Source organism: Acanthochromis polyacanthus, chromosome 5, assembly GCF_021347895.1.
Source record: "Acanthochromis polyacanthus isolate Apoly-LR-REF ecotype Palm Island chromosome 5, KAUST_Apoly_ChrSc, whole genome shotgun sequence".
NCBI classification, from domain to species: Eukaryota; Metazoa; Chordata; class Actinopteri; family Pomacentridae; genus Acanthochromis; species Acanthochromis polyacanthus.
In genome coordinates, this window is record NC_067117.1 from 18,597,214 (window position 1) to 18,617,638 (window position 20,425).

Genomic DNA, 20,425 nt, shown 5'->3' on the forward strand with positions numbered 1-20,425 from the left:
ACACTTAACATATGTCAGATGACCATTCATGTCCAATGGTCATGTAGGTGCCACTGTGTAAACATAAAGCAGGAGTTGGTTGCTTAATTGTAGAAAATGCTACAGAGGAAGAACACTAATGTCTTAAAGTAAGGCCAGAGATTTCCTTAACTGCACAACAGTGGCCAGCACTGACAAAAAAGGCCTGAAACATCTGTTAATCGGTAGCCATGCTTGTTTAAAGGCCCCATATGGTGAAAGTCTATTTTTATTGTGTTTTGTGTTTGATCAAAAAATATCTAAGTACAGTTGAAACGGTTTTTAAAAATTACATCCTGTGTTTTATCCTGTTACTTTTCTTGACCTTGATGGAAAACATCATGAGGTTAATGAAGGATGTGAAGGAGAATTCATAAGGAGATAAAAATAAAAAATAAAAAAAAGAAAGACAACTGCAGTGGTAGGAAAATCTGGGTCTGCTGCGGATGGTGCAATGCTGTGAATGTTACTGCTGCAAGGAATTGTGGGACAGCATTAGCTGCATTCCTTTCATATAGAATGGACCGATATATCCTATGCGTAAAAAGATTTTTTAAATGGAAGCACTGAAGCGGCTTTTCTTCTCAGTGAGAGAATGTGACCAGCTCTTATCATGGCTGCCACTTCTGGGTAATTTCATTCAATAACTCCGCTCCTTTACAGAAAACTGTATTCAACCACAACCACAGATTAACCATAATCATTTTTTGCAGCTCTACATTACTCTCTCTATACATTTAAATTAATACGTATCAACCAGGTAATTTTACAATAGATGATCTTAGTATATTCATTTTATTCTGTAGGCATTCTTCTATGGTACCACATACTTTACTACATTCACTACATGTGACCCACAGCCTCCTCCATGTTAACCTTATCTATCAAACTAACCCCACAGACTGGCGACCCAGTGGCCCGAGGCTTTGCTGCCGATTGGTACCACGACGATAAGAGAGCAGCGTTCACAGAGTCTGTGCTCATTGGTTTGACTGGTTGTGTGAACAATGCTGGGGCACAAATGAGCAAACCGGTTCATCGATGTTAACATGAGCGTTTCCTTAACCGAGCCAGACTTCAAGGACGGAGCTGTCCTACATTGTCTGGAAGGAGCTGGGTCGACTCTTCAAGCAGCGTGAACTAACGGAATAGTAATCTCTCAACATCTCCATCAGGAATTCAGTTTCAAAAGACAAAGAATGTCATTGGGAGTTTAAGGCCTATCTAAATACACCACTGAGGCTTCGCTGCATATTTTTTGTCTATTGTCCTTGAATCTGAATGAATGAATTCATGTCCCATGACAACAAACCAGCATATCAAAGACAAAATGAAGAATTCAGATTGGGATCTTTGAGACATTTTAGGGTTTTAGAAATCCCATTTTTATGGTGATAATATCAGGTAAAGTAGGACAGAGCTGTGTGGAAAGCTGAACAGATCAAATATGAAACAGTGGCTGTGAAAGACGTTGGCCTCGGCTTTAAAAACTAAGCCATCACAGATTGCATTTATTTCTGTCAGAGCATACCTGCCCTCAGGCTTCTCATGCAGACAAAATACTCGGCGTCCTTACAGGTCTTTGATGTGAAAGTCTGAGTCCGGTGTTCAAGCTGAAAATATATGATATATAACTCTGTTGATGACAGTAATAACTATAGAAAAATAGAAGAAATTCCCAATTATTGTTAAATCAGAGCAAATGTTATTTATTTCAGCTCAGTGTTGATCTCACAGCAAAAATGGTGCCATTCAGTAGAAAACTAACTTCTCACTACTGTCAAAGGCAAGTAGTCATCATTCACTATCAGATGAGCATCACTGTTACAGGGGCACATCAATCCGCATCATCGGAGCTGATTCTGGGTCAATCCTCACCCCACTTCCTCATCCCCCTACTCATTTTGCCCTCCCCCCCTCATCTGCTCTGTCTGCTGCTCCATGGGGGGAGGTGGAATCAAATTAGCTTCCTTTCCTTCATTCACACGACAGACGGTCTTGTCAAGGTCAAAGAGGTGTCACTTCTGCTTCATTCTAATTAATATCAACAATCTGACAGAGAGAATAAGTTCACGTGTTTGTTTTTTTTTGGTGGATGCCCTGCAGCACTTTGTATTACTTAAAATTATAAGAAATTTGATAAAATTGACAGCGTTAGGAACATATTCCACCGACAGACCACAAGATACACAACTAAGTGATTCAATGTGTCGCGTAAGTGAAACTGCTGGGAGTTCACAAAAGAGTCAAAGATTTTAAAATAGGTGATTGCTTACATTATCCTTTCGCTTATGCAGTATTTTACCATCCATACAGATGTCTACATGATTTGCTTTTGCTATACTACATGCCTTTATGTGCATTTATCACATGTGAAATGGTTTTACCTGCAGTGACATGTGAAACTGATTTGTCACGGAGGCCATTTTGCACTTCAGTTGTAAAATATGTCGGACAAATCTGTAAATTTTTCAAAAGGTGAAATCATGTTTCATAAACAGGCCAAGAGGAATGAAAAAAGAAACCGAGCAGCAATAGAAAATACTAGAAATCACATGGTGAGGTGGGGTTCTTTCAATAATTTAAAGGTCAGAAGTCAAACATACTCATACATATATACATAGATGCCTTTGTGCACCTTTTTCTCCCTCTCTCACAGTCTACAGCACACACCACTGAGCTGCAGACTGCTGCCATGACTCTGCTTGTCTGTCTGCCTCCCTGGAGGGCCGGTTAGCATTACCACCAGCTCAGCCTCCCACTCCGTCAGACAGCACTTAGCATGAGTGCAAATGCAGCCCGCCACCATGTCTGTCTGTCTGTCTGCAGGTATGTGAGCCTACCCAGAGGCTGAAGACCGTTCTGTCAGGTATACGTACAAACATGTGCATTCTCCTTGATATCAGAGGTGTATGAGTTTAGGTGATAGATTTTAAAAAAGGGGCTTTGGCTTTGGTGACTGTAAGTGTGATGAAGTGGTATGATGGAGCAATAAAGGCACACTATTATGCCTTGAAGTACAAGCATATAGCTGTGTTTTCACTAGACATGATTTCAAATTTCAAGCACCTTTAGAAGCAGTTTCAGAGGTTTCAGAGAACATGCATGTAATTTTTAGCAGTGTCTTTCTTCTACAGGCTTAAAGCTGTACAGGCAGCCATAAAAACATATATCTTTAAAGATCTATCTATCTGTATTTGAGCAAGAGGTCAAATTGGTTGCTTGTAGTGATAAACCCATTGGGAATTATCTACTTGTACATCTTTTCATACTTTTAACATCAGGCTTTCCTGCTCTACTTTACTCTCAACAATCTCAACATCATTTTCAGCTGCTGGCCAATTATTTTCAGCAATCAAATTCTGCCAAAACATCTTCACTGCTGCTTGTCCAGACAAAGTGCCTGATCAAATTTAGCAGCTAAAGAGGTAAATATTTCTCTAAAGCAGAGCTTATGCTTGCTGTTGTTGCCTTCCCAAACCAAAACTGAAGTCATCACTGTTGATGTGAGGTTAGCTTTGTTGGTATTTCACCTTCTGATTTTTGAAGCTTCGCTGCTGGCACGAGGTGGAGGCATGAGTCTGTGAGCAGGTCCGTCTCAATGATCCATCAGTGCAGGAGCACAGGGATTCCCAGATGGCACAGAACATTTAGAGGGAGATCGTGACAACAACTAGAGAACAGGCCTGAAGCGACACCCCAGGAGGGAACAAATTGCCGCTGGTAACAGAATAGGAATGGCTTTCCAAGTTTGTCAAACATTGAAAGGCGGAAAAAAAATACGGAAAGAGTGATTTACTTTTTGTATATTACCTTTTCTGTTGCTATTCCAGGAAAGTAACAGCACCCTAGCCTAGCCGCGCTAGACAACCCACGGCAATGAATTTAATTCTCTGCCAGGGTGGGTCTAGGTACCCTCCATAAGGCTCGAGGCTGGATGCTCCTAAAACTGGCCGGACCAATCACCATGAAGTGTAGAGTCAGAAGGCGGGCGTAACTAAGTGACGACAGAGGCGTGACGATTCTGACAGAAACAACTGGCGCACAATAAACAGTTATCTTTCGACTCGGCTTTGGCCACAGCCCTTAAAGATTTGAAGCTAAAATTCAACTTGAAAGATAAACAAAGGACGGCACTGAAGTGTTTCATTGAGAAGAAAGACGTATTTGGACTTATGCGGGATATGGCAAATCCTTAATATACCGCGGCTCTGCTGGTTGGGAAGCTAATGGGACTTAGCCACAATCCGCCGGTGCTCTAGGAACTACGTCAGCCTATTCGTTGCGCTGATTGGTTGTATACCTACCCAATTGCTGCAGAGGGATTTGATAGACAACCTTTTAGCCCGCCTCCCTCCCTGTCGAGCGGCCCTAGACCCTTGTGCCTTCAGAAACATGGGTCTAGCGTGGCTAGGCTAACAATACCCATCATTTAGGAGAAGACTGACCAACGCTTCAAGCCAAACATAACAGCAGCTTAAGAAGGCAAAAGAGAACAAAACAAACTGAAGATGAATATGTCTTGCACAACATTACACCTTAATACATTTTAAATATGTCGGTTAATAAAAATGTACCCTCAGTACAATTGACATGAACAGAAAAATTAGCAATAGTGACCTAAACCTTTTTTTGTAACGGGCTGTAAAACATATATATCTCTGTTGTAAAATCAGACATTTTAACACAGAGATCTGTGGTGACTGACTCGACTTTAGAGACAGCCTGAAGTGGCCATTTGAGCAACTGCAGTTTTTTTAGCACCTCTGCTTAGTTTCCATGTCCTCAAGTGGTCTAAAACAATGAGCCAATCCAGGTTTAAGTCATGATCTGTGTCTCCACATGCTAACATTGTGCTGCCTTTGCTACATGTAACATTGTATTATTGTATTAGTAACTTTTACCAAGTGGAGTCTTTAAGGTGTGATCACCATTGAAGTTTAGTGTAACAGCATTTTAACGGGCAGTGGGGTGGATAGCTGACACTGTCATTGGTTTTTCAGTACTGGACAACCAAAGCTACTAGACAAAAACAAACCCTATAAACTGTGCCGTTTCACTTCATCAGTTACTAATTTTATGCTGATTTCAGGTGTTGTAAAGCCTTCCCCTGCTGATACATCTCACTATTCACAGACAATAACAAAACAAACTCAGAGACACAAAGTAACTCCAGCCGTGATTAAGCTACTTAGTGTTGAAGGTGATTAACGGCCAGCTGGCTGCACACAAACACACACACCATTCCTGTATATCTGCACGGCCGACACTGACGGCGGCTCCACTGACACAAGCAAATCGAATTTTTCTGACATCTATTGTGACTGGATTTAGGACATTTCATTTTCGGTCAAACTTAAGTTCAATACTCACTGTGCAAAAGATTTAAATTTGATGGAGTATTAACACATGACTTCATCAAAAGTGTAACTGTCACACAAGGAAGACGGCATGAACTTGCAAAACCACTGACATATGGGGGTCATTGCATAACTTATACCCTAAACTGCAGTCTTTGTGATTTGCTAAATGAATTGGGTCAAATTTTGATTTTGATTTGAAACTGCATAAGCGCTCAGCCTTAAGGTAGTCTGACAGATCAACATAGCTTTACAATCTACACTTCTTCATCAAACAAGATCCAGTTTTGCAGTTTAGAAGTTGCACACAAGGCTAAATCATGATAAATTCAGAAGGTAAAGCACTGTGAACCTGAATAAATCAATTTAAGATAGACACAGCCACAGAGAGAGCACAGTAAGACTCCTCCGGAGAGAAGCTGACCTGCTGACAGTGTACAACGCTTCAGGAGACATTTTCGAGGAAAGACGTGTGTGTAAAATGTAAAAAGATTCATATGATACAGTGGGAAAACGCTTTAACTTCACTTCCTATCACCGACACATTCTGGCAAGTCAGGTTACATTTCCAGTTCAGAGATTAAAAAAAAGCAGAAGAGAATTTAATATTTTATTGCTCAAAAAGAACACGTAACATTAAAAACAGAGAAGTAAATAAAACTCTTTACAGTCTAGACACGACACCTGAGCGTCTCCATCTCTCTGCCTCTTCCTCTCTCGGCGGGAATATGACAAACACGTGCAGCTGTGCCCAAATTATTCATACACTCGCCGTCCAGACGTACGCACAGACGCGCCCATGCAGACGCACACAGATTGCACGTATGGCCAGCAGCTCATATTTGCACGCTACAGTAGCCCTTTTGACAACAGACGAGACACTTGCTCCTTCTTCCACTACCCCCCCATCTGCCCACCACCCTCCTCTGTCTTTTTTCTCCATCCTTTGATTTTTCTTTGTATTCATTATGTTGAATTGCAGGAAGCATCGCTCCTTTTCAGAGGAGGGAGAACAGTTTATAAAACAAAGACAACATCAGAAACGGACTCTGTGGAGCGCTCTCTCCTCTTCCTCTCGCTCGTACTGTCTAAAAATACAGACTTCATCCACACGTACCATCCGATTCTCTGCAGCTTTTTTGTGTGTGTGTGTGTGTGTGTGTGTGTGTGTGTGCAAGCTCAGCACAGTGCACAAAGACCTGCAGTGACATCAGACTCATTCACACTGTGTCCTCTGTCTACAGTCACCCAAGAGGTGCTCTGTTTAAAGGGCTTCTGCTAACCCCCTTCCCCCTCCACACACACTACAGACACACACTCACACACAGAGTCCTCTGAGTGACCACAACAATGACAACACACACAAACTGCTTATGAGGTCTATCAAAATATGCACACCACATGACATCTGAAAAGAAACGTATTAAATTCCCACAGAAATTCTAATAAAAGATGAAATTCATTGCTCTCTGTACGACTTCGCATGCTGCAAAAAAAAAGGCTTTTCTTGTGTCCGAGCTGCATGAATAATGACAACAGTACTGTTTAGAAGGCCAGCTGACATATGATGACACCCTGATAGGAAAGAAATGCAAATTCTGAACTGGACTGAAGCGCCTTTCATTCCATACTGAATTCAAATGGATGAATTCAAATAAATACAGATCTGTGTGTGTGTGTGTGTGTGTGTGTGTGTGTGTGTGTGTGTGTGTGTGTGTGTGTGTGTGTGTGTGTGTGTGTGTGTGTGCGCAAGAGTGGGCGAATAGGAGGTAGAAGGAGCCAGAGGAAGAAAGGGAGAGATCTGGTCACATGCCAGCATTTCAGTCACAGTTTCACGCTTTATTTTGCTCACAGTACTGACAAGCTTGAGGAAGAGAAAATAGAGGGATGAGGCAGATATTTAGGGGGAAGTTTAAAAGGACGTGTCGTGATAAGAGAACACGGTTACCACACTCAGAACGTGGACTTTCCATGTTTTAGTCAGAAACGGTCAGCAGAGCAGTGGACTCATTCCTAGAAGGTGTGTCAGGAAAGGCCCGAGGTTTCTCTTCAAGTCCATTTTCTTTCAGCTTCACGCTTTCTTTGAGTGCTGACGGAATCATGTCGACATCAGCAGCTCACGGAGCAGGAAGTGAACAGGAAACACGGATGGTCCAGCAGCGGCCTTGACAGGAAGTCATTCTGCAACAGCAGCACATCATTTGGGAGCTGTGAGGCACTTTACTGGGAGACGTTAATCAACAGGCGACTTGCACAACTCATTTCAACACCAAAGCTGCCGTCACGACCCAAATATGTTTGATGTCTTAAATACATAAGCTGTAGGGTAATGAATTCCATCCTGTCTTTACGCTCTGCACACATCTCCCTGGTAGTTTGGCCACCTCACAAACAAAATCAAAGGACTATTATCCACCTGACATGAGACGTGTCCATTAAGGGGAGTTATGTGATTTGTTTGGAAACCAGGATTAAGAGGTGCCCCTTGGCAGCCTCACTGACTCCTTTGTTCTGTGGACCTTTTACACCTCCTCGGTCAACCAGCATGTAAAGCCTCTGAGCCTGTACAGCCGCATTATGCAACAGGTTTACTGTTAGATACCAGGTGATGAACAGAGCACCTAGTATTACTTTTATAAAGGCCAAAGCTTTCATGAAATGTTGGAATTTCTGCTTTCTGCACAACATTATGTCATTTGGTTTAGATGTTCATTTATAGATGCGAGTTCAAATAACTGTCAAGCGAATCTGGATGCCGGGCTGGGCGATAAATCGAATTAATTCGATTAATTCGCCTTTTTAAAACCTGACGATTTGAAAATTTACCAAATCGTAAAATCGAGATGAGCTTAAAGATATAACAATACAGATTCTTCTTCTGCCTTTTACGACTTGTGCACTGGCGTTTGCTTCTGCCGAAAAACACTCACACCGCCGTCATGGCGGACACAACAGCAGACGAAGAGTTGGTCGTGAGAAAAGGGCCTCATGGTACATCAATTATATGGAAGTGGTTCGGCTTTGACAAGACTGACACAGAGCAAACTACAGTCATGTGCAAGGTTTGCAAAAGTACTGTGAAAACGAAGAGTAGCAGCACAACTAACCTCTTTCAGCACCTCTGGCAGAGGTATCCTAAAGAATGGGAAAAGTGCCCGCAGCTACAGGAGTGCGGCATGGCTAGCATTAGCCATAGCAAACAGACCACAAAGAAACAACAAAAATCGATTAATATCGTAATCGTCTAAGAAGACTAAAAAAAAAATCAAGATTTTATTTTTTTGTCACATCGCCCAGCCCTAGCCCCAAATGTTCTTTTCTATTCTATATACAGAAAAGTTCAGATGATGATCTGACTTTCAGACTGAATTCATGAACACTGTTGCTCAGGGCTGCAGACGCCGACCAACAGAATATCTTATGGTGATGAGACAGAATCCCATCTCTACCAGTCGCCTTGACTATCTATGAGAAAAACCGAGGTCTTCAGATATTTTTTTTAGATTGTGATTTGTAATTATTCTATCATGTTTGCTGGTCTTGGCCATGCCAGAACCTGTTCCCAAAATGTGTTTCCATCATCAACTACTTACATTAACTCTTTTTCCAAAGAAAAAACCCTCAAAAACCACCTTAAGTGAGTGTATAAAGTTTTTTGCTAAATTTAAGATTTTTTTTTAACGTTGCCACTTCCACTTTTACTTTTCTCACACAGTATTCCAAAATTTACATAAAAACACTATACATCATCTCAGTGCCATGTTATTAACTTCCACGTGTCATGTCAGAAGCTTTGTTCATCTCCACTGCAGTGACACATGCTCATACAGAGACGACTGCTTTAGCACTGCTGCCACAAAAAACATTCACACACAACTGTTAGGTTCAGGAGGTCTGAATGGTACCAACAACAACAACAAAAAAAAAGCATAAAAACACGTGACCGCCACCAGCCAAGCATGAGGAGGAAGTGATCACAGCTGTGGACGGCTAACTTGGGTGTGTGCCCCGTCATGTTTCCTGCTCCTCATCCCTCGGCTGAATCAAACTCACTGATTAGAAACAACTTTGGCCGTGACTCCCATCAACAAACTGCTTTCACTTTAACAGTGACTGTACGTCTGCAGCGGGCTGGCAGACGGGGGGCTGAATGTGGAGACCGAGTGTAAGAATGCTCTCATGAGGAGATTACATTGCAGCACTACCCTGCGATCAGTAAATACAAGAACTGTAGGCTGATAACCTTGTCCCACGTGCAAATTTTCCCACCAAATCCAGCCAGTTTAACAGCAAACCCCCCTTGGGAGGTGCGTAACCCAGACAGAGCCTGTGTGGCAAACTATTAACACACACAGGAAACAGGCGAGACTGGTAGCCTGCACAGGACATACGTCCAATAACAAAACACCACCGTTTTTCTTTTTTTTTTATAACTCCCATTTAAAGCCTTTGTGTATCAGCTGTGAGGGGCCTCTTCCGCAGTTGTATTCTGCTACTCCTGTTTTGTTTTGAGGCCAGTGGAGCGCATTAATGGACTTATGAAAAACTTCTGCTGCTCCCGTTTTGGTTTATCGCTACATAATCACAGATAAAAGTTGCTTCAGCTGAGCTCCTCATGCCTTTTAGCTAAACTACTCTGCGTCAGAACCGTCCACAATACCCCAGTCATCCACCTGTAGGGTTGGAAAGAACACTGAATATTTTATGCTCTGTTTGCTGATTTTATTTTTTTCCCCCCTCATTCAGCCACGTCGCTGTCATCATTCTGAACCACAAAAGCATGAAACGCGCTGTTCTCGCCTCCATGTTGATTCCTCAGATTAGACAAAAAGGATCGCCTGGAGAAGAGCGTCTGTAAAGGTGAGAACATACAGCAGCAGTCACAAGGTCAGAGACCACAACAGCATTAAACAGATTTGTCTTTGTGTCTATTTATACACAGCTATGGAGGCTGACTTAGCACTTCAGCGGTAGACAAGTCGCTCTGAAATGACTAAGTGGCAGAGCTGCACAAGGGGAAACAGCGAGATCGATATGCAAATGGAAATTTACACGCTGCTCATAACTGTCATGACAGCTTTCACCCAGCTTACATGCACAGACACAAAAGCTGAATTATTGACATTTAAAGTAGCACAGAGAAATACTGGGAGCCGGTCCCAACTCAAAACCCTCGATCTGGAGGAAGCACTTTGTATGAAATCAGCAAGAAGGGAAAGCACCATTCAGGTGAAGGGAAACTGCACGTATGTCTGCGTGTGAGTGGAACTTTGAGTGAGTGTGGGGATTCAAATGAGAGAAATGTAGAAGTCTGTTTACCCTTATAGCCTGTTTGCATCAGACTAAGCCTATTTTGTAAATGAATGCAGCTGTATTAAGATTCAAAAGCCAGGCCGGGAGCGATTTAACGGCAGCCACTTAGTAGGGAGTTACATTACATGTATGTGGTCATGTCTGGCTTGACTGCAATGCAGATCCATTTGACTTAAGCGTGTGCGTGTGTGTGTGCGTGCATGTGTGCGTGCATATCCAACCCATTCCTCAGGCAGTCTAGTCTGAATGAGGGATTGTAGGTCATGTCACCGCTTATATGGGCATTGTTTAGGGAAGCCAGCGCAGACATTCAGGAAATGGAAGCTGGCGACTCGAGGCAGCGTGTTGTCAGCCCTCATGACAACCTTACTGCCCTCCAAATGCATATTCACACACACAAAATCAACAGTCCTAAGCCTGAGGGCGGCTCAACATGGGAGCAATTAAACGCCATCCTCTCTTATCAGAGGACGACTTTCTCTGGGAAAAAAAGAAGCTTGGGGGTCGTTAGGACAAACGCTGCTTATACGGCAGGAAGTTATCCTTCTCTGTGTGTTTATTTGTGTGCTTCCCGTGTGTAACTACATACACAGATCACACATGACGGAGAGGAGTCGTGCTAGCGGGCCCACCAGAGTGGTCATGCAGTTACACAAACACTGACTGCAAGTTCACTCTAATAAAACCTAAATTAAATACCGCTGCTGTTGTGAAGCTCCATGTGTTCATTTGACCTTCCTTTGTGAGTTTGGGGGGTGACAGCAACGGAAAGATGGAAAGAATAATGAGAAAGCTGCAGTGTGTCGCCTTCACTCATTCACCCCATCAACGAGCCTCTCAGTGGGTCTCCAGGCTTGAGTCAATAACTTCAGTTGAGCAGCAGCCACCAGCTGTCTGTATAGCTTCTCTTTTCACCTTTTTTTTTTTAGTCAGCACCACCTACTCCACTTCCTGTTACAGTTGTCGCTGTGAACAAGCACAAAGGCGATTCACTCAGCGGCTGACTGAAACCTCCCCTGGGGAAATGGGGCCATTGGTTGTAAGGCTCATCTTAAAAGGCTTCTCTTCTAGCCAAACCCCCATTCTCAACCCCCACTGAGCAGAGCCCAAACTGGGATGCGAGGACCTCAGATGGGTCCTTTATGGAGAACAGAATTGAAATACATCACATTGTAGCTGGTTTACATTTGCACATTGAGAAAGGAAGGTGCAATGATGATAATTTTAATCCAAATCTAAGGTTTTCATATCTGTATTAATGCTCAAACAGCAAGGATCCTCATCTTGACACACTACAAACCACTCTGCTATCTAACTCCCTGGCTGGAGTGTGTGAGGGTCTGAGTTAAACGGACTGACCACCGCCTCTCCTCCTCACTCTGTAAAATGAGCATGACTACAGACGCCGCCACAATCACACTCCACTCTTTCGATTTAAAAGGCTCCCACCCAGCAAGCAGCGGCACATGCACACCTTTGTGATCTATTTCTGCTTTTGCGACCTCTGATCTTGCACACACAGCTGAGGATCCACCAGTGTCTCCTCACAGCATTTTTTAAAAAGCGTCTGAGCTGCCCAAGCCATTGGGTGTATTTCCAACAAAGGCAGTGAATGACACAGCTCTGAAGGAGAGCATCTCTTTGTGCTCGATCCATTTGCACGGGGAGGATTCTTCTTAATAAAGAAAAAGACCACAACCTTTCTGCATTTGAAACCTGCTTATGGAGCAAACTCAGCCATGCACATGTGAGGCGTTCACTGTATGGATGAGGTGAAGATGCAGGTAGTTGCCTGTAAGAATAATTACACAATAATTGGGTTTGGAGAGAAACGCCCATTCTCCTCCCTGCACCTGGCTGCAGCTGTCCTTCGCCCAATGTGAAACCCTGCATGCAAGATTCACACAAAAAAACTCCAATGCTGTGGAAAACTCATGCCCCCCAACATGCAAACAGTCATACGGAGATAGCGTGGCACAGACACATGCTTTGCCTTATCAATACTGAGAAGAGCACCACCCATGTATTACAAAACAAGGTGGACTCGTGCAGCTCTGCAGCCCACTGCATCCTACAACGAGCAGACACATTAGGGAGTGTTAATGCCGAAATGAGGCTGTAGGTGTGTGGGATGCGTTTAATTGATCGCCAGGAGGCACAGACACAATGTGCTCTGCTAAGGTCGGCAGATTTCCAGCAGACAGACGTCGGGAGGCTTACCTCAAAGCAACCTTCACACAGCAGTCGCCCTGGCTCGCCATGGTCGCTTTCAAGGTTCCCCCGATGGGATGTGGAGTATTTAGGCTCTGTTGGGGCTTGGACCGTGTGGGTGATCGGTGCTCTGCCGCGGCGGAGCTCAGCGTCTCAGGTCAGCGGGAGCAGCCGTCAAGACCTGCCGGCGGTGAGGTGCCTCCTCGGGACTCCTCCTGTCTGCTTCTGCTGCTCCGCTGTGGCGCTCATTTCTGGCTCAGGAGCGTTTTGTCACATCGCAGATTTGAACCCGCTTTTTTTCCCCTTTTCTCTTTCTTCTCTCTGTGGTCTGTGTCAGTCGCTACATCCTGTTTAAAGTGCGTATGAGCGAAGCGTATGAGCGCGTCTCCGCAGCCACACCGCCTCTGTGAGCGATCACGCTGAATGAGACCGTAAACCGGAGGGGGCGATGCTGCCTTCAGGGGCTGTGGGAAAAGTTGGGTTCGTCAGAGAAACTCCCTCTTGCACCAAATTAGGGCCATGCATTATCACTTTCCTCAGAAATAATATTTGAAAGTGAATAAATGAAACACCACCAAGACATTTTCCTCCACTTATCATACACATTAACAACATATATGTTGACCTCATGTTGTGTGTAGGTCTTGCATCTCGTATCAACCGTTCATACTGCCCATTATCCCTGTCCTTCTCTGTATGTTTATCTATCTTTATATTAGTATTTATCTATTCTGTACACTGTAATGTTGTTATATAAAAATCTACAAGTCGTGTACTTTTCTCCCTAAGATATGGCTGAATATCGTAAAATGTGATGTATTTTTGTAGCCAAAAAACAAGACCATTAACAGCAGGCCACTGTAAAAACTCACAGTGTGAACTAACTCTTGTACTTGTAACTCTTAACGTCTGTTGGTTTTTAACATTTGCTTTCTTATTCAGACTTTTCAAATCAAAACATCAAATCAAATTGCTCACATGTGAAAACCTACCTGATGAACTGATTCTGATTCTGAACAAAACATTTTCAACACATAACAGTTCACAAAGCACAGGTTCGAGTTGTACCTTGATTTGATACTTAGATGTACTCATTTAACTGTCAGTATTGCTCCTTTATCTTAACACAGTCACAATGCCCTTAAAGCTACTTTTCATTTACACTGCAGTGCACTTTTACTGCTTCTTTTTGTGCTTAGCTTAGATGCTAAACTGCATTTCATTGTCTTAATACTTGTACTGGCACTCAGATACCTTTTACTCCACTGCATATTTGCAAAGAATCAGTTTAAATAGCATAAATTATAACAAACTACAGTCTAATATTATATATCCAGATTGCCCTTTATCCAGCATAAGATTTTCTTCAAAATTAGGGCATTCTGCATAATGACCATGCTTACTTTTGTTACTTGGAGCATGTTTTGATGCTAATATTTCTGCATTTTGTTTCACTTTATTAAAAGCAGAGTAAAATGAAAAGGAAATAAACAAGTAAATTGCAATCACTTTTAAACTGTATCTAATTATAGCACTTCAGTAAATGTACGCTTCACATTGTGACACTGCATACAGGTGAGGGAGTAATTGTACTTTGTAGGATAGCAAAATAATCCGACAAGTGCTTGAACGCAGCATAATCACATTTGACTGACATTCAACTGGACCAACTGCTAAGTCATCCCCGTCTTTCCTGAAAACTATCGACCAATCAAAGATCTGAACAGTCTCTGTAGCCCCGCCCAGTGACACACCCACAGCAGGCTGTAAAGATTACAAACCTTCAAACGTCCATGTCCGCCGCACACGCTAGTGCTGCAGGCGACGTCTGAAGTCCGTTAAAGTGTCATAAACAGAGGTAGTCTGTTCCCATGACGGAGAGGAGGAGCTGGCGGTGTGAACACCTAGAGGTCAAAGGTCAGAACTCATTCAGAGGTCATTAAGTTCTGTATAAACAGTGGAGTCAGTTTGCAGTGAATGAAAAAATGAATTGTGTGTAGTATTTATTATGTACAGTTTTTAATGTTGTCATTACTGTGGTTATTGTAAATGTTGTTGAAAGTTTTTTGATGCACATTAACTGGAAGAGATGCTGTGGTTTGCAGTGAGCTGGATGGGAAGTTACACTCTGCTGTGCTGAATCACATTTCTGCAAAAGAGGAAACTGAAATCCTTTCTCTTAGTTGAGTCAGACAGACATGCTTCTCTCTAACGCTATCTCTCTACTATATATATATATATATATATATATATATATATATATATATATATATATATTTCAGATCGCACTACCGTTCAAAAGTTTGGGGTCACCCAGGTAATTTCATGTTTTCCAACACCATTAGCTAACACAATGTAGCATTAGAACATCCATTCTCTATACACCGCTTTATCCTCACTAGGGTCGCGGGGGGGCTGGAGTCTATCTCAGCTGACTTAGGGTGAAGGCAGGGGACACCCTGGACAGGTCGCCAGTCTGTCACAGGACTACACAGAGAGACACACAAGCACACTCACATTCACATCTCCAAAAAATTTAGAATTATCAATTAATGTCTGCATGTTTTTGGACTGTGCGAGTAAACCAGAGTGCCTCGAGGGAACCTACACATGCACAGGGAGAACATGCAAACTCTATGCTTAGAGATTCCAGGCCCAAGCCTGGACGCGAACCGGGGATCTTCTAGCTGAAAGGGGACAGTACTAACCACCATTAACCACCATTCTTTTAATCGTAGGGGAATTAGTTTTTTTTGTCACAACACAATGTTATAACAACATGTCTGCAACAGAATGGAAAACAGCTAAGTTTGCTCTATATTGGAAATGATAATGGGGTGGGGTCATAGGCCAGAAAGAACAACACTGTACTTCATTTTCGTCTGTGATGCATAAAGTGAATGATTCTGTCAACGCTGACTTCATGAATGTTGTCCCAAACTTAAGGAACGGCTTGGCGAAGTTGATGAACATTTTTGTAGCCCAGATCAGAACTTTCAGAGCATCGTGTGGCTGTCTGAAATTATGTTACAGATGGCAAATGGTGGAGTTGTGCCCATTTAAGTGTCTGGCTACGGCCCTAACTAAGATATAAGCATCTAACAGACCAACAGTCTGTTCTTGTATGATCTCTGTGGCATTGTGTCATTTGAATAAAGTTGCATTTCAAGCCACCCTGTTATAGGCACTAATCAAAGGAATGCCTGTGCAGCTACTAGTCACACTACTATCTGATCATTGGCTGTGGATTATCAGAACCAAAAATACTTTATTGATCCCTGAGGGGAAATTGCTTATGTTCCACTTGTACCCATTCCAAGTCCTAGAAATAGACAGTACAAAACATATGTAGAAAAATAAGTCATAAAAATAGAGACATAAGGAGGAAAAGTATATGCATGAAGTGTAAAATGTGCATTGTTCCAAGAAAATAAAAATGCAAGTATATAGTGTAATAAATGCGAATGGAGCTCTGTTTGTGGTATTACATATTATTGAGCATTAACTCAAGAAGTGAAAAGTCAGTTAGCTGTTTGCAATGAAACACATTGAATCCATATTAACTCAATGATCAAGAATTTGTCACAAGCTAAACAGCTCAAAAACTTTACCAAATGTACTCAATTTAACCCTTTTCCATCCAAAACAATAGAAATGAGATTTGTAGCTTTTTCTTTGAGTCACATGTTGTCTGTTTCCACCCTTAGTTCATATTTATCTCTGTTACTCTGATGCTGCCGCGTTTCTTGTTGACTGCTTTGTTGACTCTCTTTGGCTCCTACACTGGTGGGGAAAGCTCCTTTCCAAATCCTCATCCTCCTCCTGTTTCCAAGTGACTGGATCAAAATTTTCCATTAACATTCATGTCTGCACTGCAGCAAGTTATTCCCCAACACAAGATAAACACACACTTCACTTTACAGCAGACGCATACAGCTCTATCTGGATGGCTTCATATTTTATTATTAGAATCATGCCGGCACTATTATCTGTTTGCTGATCATAATAAATGCAGAACAAAAGTCGCTGCAGGGTCACAGATGACAATCAATGTAATGTTACGAAACACTCCACAAATAGTTGCATGAACCCATTCTGCGGACGCAAAAGGGAGCTTATGACTCCAACCGTGTGTGTGTTGGTTTGCCGAGGGCCAGGTGGCGATGTTAGTGCTGCGCAGGCTTCGTTCCCAGTGAGCAGTGCTGGATTCCACACAAGATTAACATCCAGTTATGAGGATAAAGCTACAATCCTCCTAGATCTGCTGGGAAGCGTTTACCAGCCACCGGCCACCGCAACTGGGACAACAGGACACACAAACAAGGACGGCACACGGAAACACGCACTCGCTTAGTTTTGTCTGGTGAACTTTTAAGACCAACTCATAGGAACTGTTACATAATTAGGCTGCACTCTTTTCCTAAGCGTATGTTAAAGCCCTTTCATGCCTCTTGGGGCATGTTTACAGTTTTCAGACCCACTCTGGATGATTTTCTCCCAGCATGCCACCTCTTTGGCACTTTATGGTGTAAAAAAGCCCGTTTCATAACTGTGTGGGTTTTTAGAGCCCTGAAGATATTTTAATATTGCAATTGCCAAACTGCAACATAATCCCTATATTTAGGGATACATACAGTCAAAATAACAGCACTCTAATTGCGTAACAGGCATTAAAATACAATCATTGCCATCCGCCCTCAGGTTCTGTCAGTCACGGTGAAGTCAGCGATTTGTTCTCTAGCTTGGAACTGACACTTTGCGTATTTCACACACATACTTCCTCACACACACACACACACACACACATTATTCCCATTTCTGGAGCTCATGATAATATCCTCCCCTGTAAAGAAGATGAAGATGAGTCACGAGTTTAATGTGCCGCAATGTTTTTGTAGCTATTTTCAAGTGATTTATCTACAATTTCGACTTAATTTGTCGACACATTAGTGGAAAAAAGTGGAAAAGGCACTGACAAGGCACAAAAATGCCATCTCCAATCATGCCATATGTACAGTGTGTTTTTGGAATGTGATTAATCGCCCTTGTGTAATGGATGAAGCCAAAACTACAATGTATGAAGTGCCAATGAAGACCAACGTCAAATTTAACTCCAGCTTGAGCATCACGTTGTTTGCTTCAGTGAAAAAAAAGACTAAAAGCAAGAGAGACAGAGGGAGAGATGGAAGATGAAGCTGTACCCAAATGTATTCTCCATCCTTATTCTTATACTTTGATGTGTCTATAATCCCTCACATGTGTTTTCTGTATTTGGCTTTGAAGCTCCATAGCTAATCCTCCATTCTTTACCGTAACAAAACTGCTTGAATTGGCCGCGATTACGCAAACACACATTTGACGACTCACTGGCTGGCAGAGAAAGAGGTGCGCAGCCAAAATGGAAAGTCAGTCAAATATGTTTGGTTTTTTGCCCCCCTCCTCGTCCTTCACCATTCAAAGCTGAGTTTTGTACATTTTCTTGGATGTTTGATGTTGTCAGTGCGTTTTGCATGTGTGTGACGGAGGAGCTGCTTACTTGTTACAGATTTATGTGCGTCAGGTGCAGCGGAAAACAGCAGAGCAGGCCTTTGCCAGTTCTTGGCAGTGCTTGGACCCCCTGTAGCGTTTTGTCCCATCATTCTCCACAGCTCAACGTTCACTTCTGACAGTGGAAGTAATGAAAGAATACTGCGAGCTGAGGGATATTCAAAATACACAGTTTTATTTTAAAGGTTGACAATGTGATGGTAGCTCATGCGCAGTGATGCTTTTGTGCATTCAGTACATAAAAGAAGAGTTTGACAGTTCGGAAAATACTAGCATTTGTTTTCTTGCTGACAGATGAGAGGGTACCACTTTTGGTCAAATCACTGTTTATACAGGAATGTATGGAAACTTATGGCCCTCCCTGTACTACCCCTTTGTGTATTATTAGGCAGACTAGGTAGAGAGACTGGAAGCATAGGGAGAGAGAGCGATATGTAGGGATGAACTTTTAATCAAAATATTACTGAAATCACAGTATGACCAGGTAAAATGTCTCACAAAATGTCCATATGCAGGATATATTATGCAAATGAAGTCTTGAGGTGCTACAAAGATGCCCCCAGCCTACAAATTATATCCTCTAGATGCAAGGAACCATGCTTGTTTGGTAGAGCTTGCAGCTAAAATCACTCTATATTTTGAAAAAGAAATTTAAAAAAAAAGACCATTTCCATCATTATTGCAATATCTGTCACAATAATTGCACTGTGATTTGTTTAGCATATTATTCCGCTCTAGTGGTATAACATCCATCAAAGTCCCCCCAGGCAGGAGTTGCATGGTGGATGTTGCGTCTATAATATGCACATTTCTTCGCATATGGTAAAATGGTAAAATAGATTCCCCATATATATAATCTTTCTTGCCTTTTATCTACCCACACCAGTGTCAGAGTTGCTATCCATGCAAGCTGCTTGTCCGCCATAATGAGCAACTTGGGTTTCAGCGTCTTGCCCAAGGACAGGAAGAGAAATAAGGCAGGATAGAGCAGACAACACTTCACCATACACATATACAGTAGCTCTTCCTAAGACTCACAAGCAGATCATTAAAGGGAAAATTAGCATACTGCCCTTTTTGGAAAATTGCATCACAATAGGAAACACAAAATGCCACGATGGCATCGCTAATATGATGACATATTTCCTGTTATAATTGTGTAATTTTGTAAAATTGTAACTCTAACGTGTTTCAAAGAAGTGATGGAGTTTACTTCAAGGATGCACGTGCTTGAGGCCAGAAGAGCCGGAGTGCAGATCATGCATGTGTCGAGGCACAGATCGTCAGTCAAAGGGGGATATAACGGTGATGAGTGATCAGTGATGAGTCATAGACATGATCCACTATAGTAGACCTACTTTTCAGCTTTCATCCCCAGGGGCACTTACTGACCCACACTTTGCTGTGCTCCTATCCCAGCTCCGATGCTTCCTGCTGGGCTGCGAGCGGGCGGCGGCTGGGGTAGATGCTGGAAGGTGGCTACTCATAGTGGCTATTGTAGCCCGGGGGGAGTTACAGAGAGGTGGTGACACTGACTGACCGATTTACTGCTGCATCACAGAGCGTGTGTGTGGGTGTGTGTGTGAGGAGAGGAGGTCAACAAGGGGTGGTTGTTCCTTGGTGCTCTGCCTCAAGCTCATTGCATGCTTTTTGCTTTACTCATAAATTCACAAAAGACCAATAGAGTCCATCTGTGTCAGCTGACAGGAGACAACAACTGTAGCTTAAGGAGGGAACTGTCTGAACTTCTTTAAACATAAATGGGAATAATTAATTCTGGCATTTGCTCTGTAAACATAGTATATGTAGTGGTATATTCTCGTAGTATATTCTGGTGGAATAATATATCTCTAATGTCTGTATGAATGTTTGGAGCACATTAGTAGTTCAGAAATGAAAAAGGTCATCGTTAAATTAGCTTAATTGCCTAAATATTTCATGCATTCAACTTCTACTACCCCATCACCTTCCATCTT

General features: G+C 42.5%; 1 protein-coding gene across 1 annotated transcript in view; it reads right to left on the bottom strand.

The window, feature by feature from the left end:
* kif21b (kinesin family member 21B) overlaps positions 1-13,342 on the bottom strand; it is a 75,681-nt gene extending 62,339 nt beyond the window's left edge. The window contains 1 exon segment of the mRNA XM_051948174.1: positions 12,912-13,342. Coding sequence (XP_051804134.1) covers positions 12,912-12,952 — 41 coding nt within the window. The 5' untranslated portion in view covers positions 12,953-13,342.
* Positions 13,343-20,425: the final 7,083 nt, after the last annotated feature.